Source organism: Rosa rugosa, chromosome 7 (assembly GCF_958449725.1).
Source record: "Rosa rugosa chromosome 7, drRosRugo1.1, whole genome shotgun sequence".
Classification (NCBI taxonomy): Eukaryota; Viridiplantae; Streptophyta; class Magnoliopsida; order Rosales; family Rosaceae; genus Rosa; species Rosa rugosa.
Window position 1 is genome coordinate 41317414 of NC_084826.1, and position 7921 is coordinate 41325334.

A 7921-nucleotide genomic window follows, 5' to 3' on the forward strand; every position below is an offset into this window, starting at 1 on the left:
CCTGTAATCTATGTCGAATTCGCTGAGCTCGATGGCCCACTTGCTGAGGCGCCCCGAGTGCTCAGGGTTCTGCATCACCTGCCGCAGCGGCTGATTGGTTAACACATGGATCGTGTGAGCCTGGAAGTATTGCCGGAGGCGTCTGGCAGCAACGATAAGTGCGAGGGCCAGCTGCTCCAAGGGAGGATATCTTGTTTCTGCTCCGTTCATGCCTCTGCCGGCGTAAAACACTGGAAGCTCATCTTGGCCTTCCCGCCGGACAATGGCGCAACTTACCGCCGACGCCGAAACCGCCAGGTAGATGAATAGTGTTTCTCCTTGCACAGGAACATAAAGGAGAGGGACTGCCGCCAGGTATTCCTTTAAGCCCTGGAACGCCGCCTGGCACTCCGGGTTCCAGTCGATGACCTTCTTGTGCGTTGTTTTGAGGAGTTTGAAGAATGGGGCGCACTTATCAGTGAGTCGAGAGATGAACCGAGAAAGGGCGGTTAACTTGCCCTGGAGGCACTGGACGTGTACCTTATACTCAGGGTCCGCCAGGTCAAGGATGGCCTGGACCTTGTCTGGGTTAGCCTCGATGCCTCGCTCGCTGACGATGTATCCCAGGAATTTGCTAGCGGTGACCGCAAAGAAACACTTCTCTGGGTTGAGGCGCATGCCGTAGGCCAAGAGAATGGTTACTATGACCTTGAGGTTTGCCACATGTCCGCTGGCCTTTACGCTTTTGACTAACATGTCGTCCACGTAGACCTCGATGATTTTTCCCAGATGCTCAGCGAACATGGCGTTCATCAACCGCTGGTAAGTTGCACCGGCGTTCTTCAGACCGAAAGGCATGACATTGTAGCAGTAGAGGCCTTTGTCGGTGGTGAAGGTGGTGCATTCCTGGTCGCTGGGGTGCATCTTGATCTGATTGTATCCGGAGAAAGCGTCCATCATGCTGAGGAGCTCATGTCTGGCAGTTGCATCGACTAGCTGATCGATACGAGGTAGCGGGAAGCTATCCTTTGGGCATGCCTTGTTGAGATTTTTGAAGTCGACACACATCCGCCACTTGCCGCTGGCCTTCTTGACCATTACCAGGTTTGAGATCCACTGGGGATAGATAACTTGGCGGATGAACCCAATGTCCTGGAGTTTTGCGACCTCCTCTCTGATTGCCCGGTATTTTTCCTCATCAAAGGCCCTTCGCTTCTGCTTGATGGGATAAAAGGAGGGTTTGATGGTCAGTTTATGAGTGATAATGTCAGGAGAGATACCTGGCATGTCCGCGTATGACCATGCAAAGACGGCGGCGTTATCACGTAGGAACTGAGTGAGCTCTGCCTCCACCTCTGGGTTTAGATGGGCGCCTATGCGGACTGTCCGCTCAGGGTATTCGTCCGAGAGGCAGACAACCTTTAGTGACGTGTCAGGGTCGACCGGCTCCTTCCTTACATACTTCTCCTCTTCATCCCTAGGATCCTCAAAGATGTTTGGTGGCGGTGCGTCATTACCCACTGTCAGAATTTCATGGCGGCGCGTCGACCGCGCTATAGTTGTTGAGTAACATTCTCGTGCCAGCTGTTGGCTTCCCCTGACACAGCCCGTGCCGTTGGGCGTGGGGAACTTCATAAGGAGCATGTACCCGGCAATGATGCACTTGAGCTTGTTAAGTGCTGGTCGACCGATGATGGCGTTGTACGAACTAAAGCAGTCGACAATAATGAATTCTGTATGTACCTCCGCCATGCAAGGGCTAGTACCAATAACCAGCCGCATGTAATCTGACCCCAGCGGTTGTGTGACGTCACCGGAGAAGCTGAGCAGTGGCTCGTGATCCTGGAGCAGTTTTTTGTTCCGCTTGAGATGGTCGTAGAAACCATTGAAGATGACGTTGACAGCGGATCCGCTATCCACCAAAATTCTCCCCACCGAGAATTTGCCCAGAATGGCATCGACCAAGAATGGGTCGTTATGGGGTAAATGCACTCCGCGCTCTTCCTCCTCCGAAAAGGTAATAGGTTCCCAACCTGATTTCGGGAGTTTGGCGGATCTTTCGTAGCGGATATTGCAGACTTCCTTTGGGTGATTAGCGCGTGCATAGCGCTTCCTTGCCCTGTGAGACATGCTGGTGATTGGGGCACCGCCATCGATGGTGTTGATGCGGCCCAAGGTCTCAACGTTGGCAATTACTGGTGGTGGCTGACGCACCTTGAACTGGTCCATCTTGCCATCACGGTACAAGGTCTCAATGGCCGTTTTGAGAGCATTGCAACTGTTGGTATTGTGGCCGCTGTCCTCGTGGTATTTGCACCACTTGCCGGTGTTCCTGGGCTTGCCTGTTTTTGGGTATTTTGGAGGGGGTGGCGGTGGGATCTGATCCTTGCACTGATTGTAGATGTCTTCATATGAGGCAGTCAGGACCGTGAAAACTGCATACCGCTGCGAGGACTCCACCTGCTTGTTGCGGTTATCCCCATGGGTTGGGCGGTTTCCCTTATGGTATTGCTGGTCCTTCTGCCGCTTGCTCTGGTGGTGGCCCTGTTGCCACTCCCTTTTCTTGTCAGTTGATGGTGCTGAGGGGGTCTTGCTAGCGGTTTCCTGATGACTGGAAGATGGCTGTGTTGATTTTGGTGTTAGTGGTGGCGGTGGGGTTTCTCCGTATGTGATGAATTCCGCCTGGGCGTGAATGACCGCCTCACTCATGACGTGGTCATACGTCGCATTGGGATGATTGTAGTTGAGGTGATAGAGGAACGGTCCCTTGAGCAGTCCCTTCCTGAAGGCCGCCGACGCCATCGTTTTGTCTAGGTCACGGCACTGAGATGCTGCCGCCCGCCACCTTGTGATGAAGGCCTTCAGTGACTCGTCCTCCCCCTGCTTGACGCTGAACAGCTGACTTGTGTTGTGATGACCAGCGGATAATAAGATGAACCGGGAGAGGAAAGCATGGGATAGTGCATTGAATGAACTGACAGACCCCGGCGGACACTCAAAGAACCAGTTCATTGCCTCGCCATCCAACGTTTCGCTAAACAAGTGGCACAAGGTGGCGTCGTCGAACCCCTTGTTGTTGGTGACCTTCTTGAAGGTGTCCATGTGGACGAAGGGATCAGACATTCCACCGTAATGCGCCATCTTTGGGGTTTTTGCATATGCCGGTCTGACAGCCTGCAGAATGGCAGCGGTGAAGGGCCCGGGTCTGGAAGCGAAGAGCGGATTCTGAGTTGGCGCTGGGACGCCTGACTCCGCCCGGATCAACCTCTGCTCCAGCTGGTGCATCCTTTCCAATATCTGGGCGGTTGCATCGTTGGTGGAATCAGCCTGAACAACCCGCTGGGACAGCCCGCGCCTTGGCACAGGCGGAATATTCGCGGTCCTTGCCCTAGCCTCCGAGCGGTTGGTGTGCGGGAGTGATTCCGCTTCTTGTTCTAACATGGGTTGGGGTATGGGCGGTGGTCCCATTCCCAATAACTCGGGTGGGTTCAGCGGCACCTGCATCTGTATGACCGGCCCCGGCCCCAACGTTCCGGTGCCGGGTCGGCTATGCCTGGTGCTATGTGACTGCTCGCTCTGTGCTGGGCGGGCGGTGGCCTCCAGCGTCTTCTTTAATTCCTCGAAACGTGTCATGAGTGTAGCCACCTGCCGCTGGGCTTCAGCCTTTTCCTTGCGTTCCGCCTCACGCTCCTTGTTTGCCTTGTGAAGATCCGCCAGTGCTAGCTCGTACATAGTGACGAGATCTTGGACCGGCGGGCGGCTGCTGCTCGGATTTGCCTCACCGCCGGGGTTGGCCGGGGTTGTGAATAGTGCGCGGTTAACGCCTACTGCTGGGTCGGGAGGTTGGGGGACGGCGGGATGGTCTACCTGCTCATCAGCGTTTCCCCCGCTACCGTTAGTCATGGTGATTGTGGTGGGATGGCCTTTTGTTCAAGGATTCCCACAGACGGCGCCAATGTTAATGTCTAAAAGTTCGGCGGTAGCTGAACCTTTGTTAACGCTGATCCGGTGGGCGGATCGATACTTATGGTGTTCTCAAAGCCTCCGCTACCTGTCAAGTAAAATACAAAGGGCGTCAGAGGGAGACCGCGTTGGGCGGTCTTCAACTCTCCGATGCCTAAGTTAGTCAATGTATTTATGTTGACAAAGTAACAGTAGGTAAAGTATTGAATGCGTCATTAATGAGGAGAGAGGAGAGGACCTTTTATAGGTGAGGAAGAGGTTGATCTTCTCTTTGTTTTCGATGTGGGACTGATATGCTTCAGTTCCCAGTTTCAGAAGCTTCTGATGCCATCTTGGCGCGGCGCGTGGCGGCGCGTTGGCGGCGATCTGGAGGTGGTCCGACGTTGGGGCTGTAGCCCGCCTGGCGGTGTGTCTGCATGTCATTCCTTTGGTTGGAATCAGTACCTTCGGTGGTACAATGAGCGTAGCCCGTTAGAGCTAATTATGCTTGCAAATGTACATGTATGTACAGTGTTGCATTTTTCATTGTGTATCGCCTTTCATGGCGTTGGAGTATTTGTAAGCGTTGAGCATTATTTTACTGGTAACACATTTGGTGATGGTTTACCATCGTTGGCGCATTTTGTACTTGCTTATCATGGCGTATCGTGTATCGTTATTCATTCGTTCATTTCGATACTGCGATGTGTGGCGTAGCACTGGTGTTCATTCATTCATTATCGAGACGTGTTGCATATCGTTGACATTCATTTATTCACTGGAGGCATTCATTCATTTGACGGGATGTATCGCGTGTCGTTGAGATTCATTCTCATTGGAGGCATTCATTCATTTGACGCGATGTATTGCGTGTCGTTGAGATTCATTCTCATTGGAGGCATTCGTTCGTTCAAGCGCGCGTATCGGTGACATTCATTCATTTGATCGCATTCATTCAGTTAGCGCGACGGATCGCGTATCGGTGACATTCATTCATTTGATCACATTCATTCATTTGATCGCCATTGGCAGCGCAAGAGTTTGCGAGGGACAGCATCGTGCTGTATCAGCAGAACCGGCCGGAAACGATATCGCATTTACATTAATGATAACGCGTGGGCAATAAGTTGGGATTGCTATACAGCGTTCCCATGCCCGTTGTGTGTGATCGTTGTGGTGGCCAGCATAGGGCCTATGGCCATAGTGGTGTAGGGATACGATATGACCATATAGGGTCGAATGGCGATAATCGTTGGCGTTTGCCAGGTGGTGAGAAGTGTGGCGAGTAAAAACTTTTCATTCGTTGCGAGAGTATTTCATTCATTGCTAATAGCATGTCGTTCATTACTGCACGAGGGCAGTTGCAAAATACATTGAATTAAAAAGATAAAAGGAGATGGTGTTGGTGCTTATAGTCATGGAGAGGTGGCGATAGAGAGGTGGGGATTGCAAAGTCTGGGTGTCTCGCTCTACCTGGGGTAGTAGCCAAGGTGCTGGGCGTTCCAAGGATGTGGCAGAGTAATACCGTCCGCGCCCCTCAAATAGAAGGTAGAGGGTCTGACGGCCTCGGTGATCTCGTATGGTCCTTCCCAAGTGGCTTTTAACCCCGTTGGAGTAGGCATCTTTTCTTTCATCACCCAATCCCCAACAGAAAGAAGGCGAGGCATGACCTTTGCGTTGTAGTATCGGGCGATACGTTGTTTGTTGTTGATGTTGCGGAGTTGGGCTCGCTCTCGGTGTTCTTCTAAGAGGTCAGAATCGAGGCTCAGCCCCTCTGAGTTGGTGAGTGCGTCGAAGCATGCCATTCTATTGCTTTGGACCTCTTGTTCGATCGGGATTACTGCCTCAGTGCCGAAGGATAAGCAGAAAGGGGACTCGCCATTGGCCTCTGTGGGGGTCATTTTGATCACCCACAGGACCTCGGGTAGCTTCTCTGCCCATAAGCCCTTGGTGTCATCCAGCCTCTTCTTCAGGTTTTGCTTGATAATTTTGTTGACTCTTCGACCTGGCCATTTGTCTATGGGTGTGCGGGTGAGGCATATCAAATCGTTGTGCCGTATTGGCCGACGAAGTCCCTAAGAGTATCGTTATCTAATTGTGCACCGTTATCGGTGATAATGGTTTCAGGGATTCCGAATCAACAGTAAATGTTCTTCCAAAGGAAGTTGATGACCTTGGCGACTGTGATCATGGCTAGAGCCTCGGCCTCCGCCCATTTAGTGTTGTAATCAACGGCGACAATGACAAATTTTAGCTGTCCTGGTGCCGTCGAGAATTTTCCAATGAAATCAAGTCCCCATTGGCAGTATGCCCAAGGGGCGATGATAATTGAGAGTGGTACTGACGGTGCGAGAGGGGAGTTGGCAAACTGGTGGCATTTGAGGCAGGCGCTAGCGATACGCTTTGCATCTTGCTCGATTGTGGGACAGTAGTACCCTGTGCGCAGTGCCTTAAATGCGAGGTTTCTTGCCACTGCGTGGTTGCCGCAGACCTCGAGGGAGATGCACTTCAGCAGTGAGAATGACCTTCCTTTCCTGTACAACTTGCCTTCTTGGACCGTGTATAGTGTTGCCCTTCTGCGGAGTCTAGTGGCGATGGTCCTGTTCGTTGGCTCGATACCTTTGGAGAGGTAATCAATGAATGGGTCCATCCACGAAGGTCGGCACTTGCTCTCCGTAAGGAATATTTCCGAGAACGACTTGTCGATACTCGGCTTTTCCAGGATTTCCATCTTGAGGCTTCCGATATCTATGTTTGGCGGGGATGTCGCCAATCGGGCAACAGCATCTGCCTTGGTATTCTGTGCTCGGGGAATCAGAGCGATGGTGTGGCTGATGAGGCAACGTTGAAGTAGGGTCTTGGTGAGTGATTGGTAACGAGATAGATGTGGTTCCTTGGCCTGGAAGTCGCCACCGACTTGGTTTACGACAAGTTGGGAATCGCTGAAGATTGCCAGGTTCGAGACTCCCAATTCTTTTGCCAACTGGATGCCATCTATGAGCGCCTCGTACTCGGCTGCGTTGTTTGATGCTTTGAACTTGAATTGTAGCGCATACTCGTAGGTGTGTCCCTCTGGGTCTATTATGACCACTCCGACTCCACTGAGCTTACTGTTGGAGGATTTGACGACGTTAAGGGTCCATTTCGGAGTGGAGTGGGGTTCCGATGCCATCTCATCCGAGGGCTCGCTGTCCTCGCGAGGTATGAAGTTTGCAGCAGCATGCCCCTTGATAGCTGTGCGCGGTCTGTAATGAATGTCGAACTAGCCAAGTTGGATAGACCATTTAACTAACCTGCCTGAGGATTCTGGTTTCTGGAGGACCTGCTTCAAAGGCTGGTTGGTCAAGACATGTATGGTGTGCGCCTGGAAGTATTGTCGTAATCACCGGGCGGCTGTGAGGAGTGCGAGGGAGAACTTTTTAATATCGGAATACCTGGACTCGGTATTGTTGAACCCCTTGCCGATGTAATAGACTGGCAGTTCATCACTGTTCTTGCGCCTGACCAGGGCAGCGCTGATTGCCGTGACCGATACTGCAAGATAGATGTACAAGACTTCTCCTGGAATGGGTTTGCAGAGAGTGGACACTGATGCCAGGTAGTCTCAGATGCCTTGAAAAGCTTTGTCATCCTCGGGCCCCCAATTGATTTTCTCGGTGTGGTGAGTTTTAAGGAGCTTGAAAACGGGAGCGCATTTGTCGGTTAAGCGTGATATGAACCGGGCGAGAGCGACAACCTTCCCAATGAGGGATTGTACCTCATTTCTTGTCTTTGGTGGTGCCATATTGAGGATGGCCTGTACCTTCTCTGGATTTGCTTCAATACCTCTCTCGTTGACTACGAAGCCCAGGAATTTTCCACCAAGTACGCCAAACACGCACTTGTCTGGGTTAAGTCGCATGCCATACTTGAGTAAGATGTCAAAGACGATGCCCAGGTTCTTGATGTGGTCTGCAACTGTGACGCTCTTGACGAGCATGTCGTCTCTATAGACCTCCAT

At 52.0% G+C, this 7921-nt stretch overlaps 1 protein-coding gene across 1 annotated transcript; it reads right to left on the reverse strand.

The window, feature by feature from the left end:
- Positions 1 to 5390: 5390 nt before the first annotated feature.
- Positions 5391 to 7921, reverse strand: LOC133723312 (uncharacterized). The gene is made up of 4 exons (XM_062150122.1): positions 7534 to 7921; positions 7356 to 7455; positions 6095 to 7166; positions 5391 to 5996 (listed from the first exon to the last, which is right to left on the reverse strand). The coding sequence occupies exons 1-4, from the start codon at positions 7919 to 7921 to the stop codon at positions 5391 to 5393; spliced, it is 2166 nt and encodes a 721-aa protein (XP_062006106.1).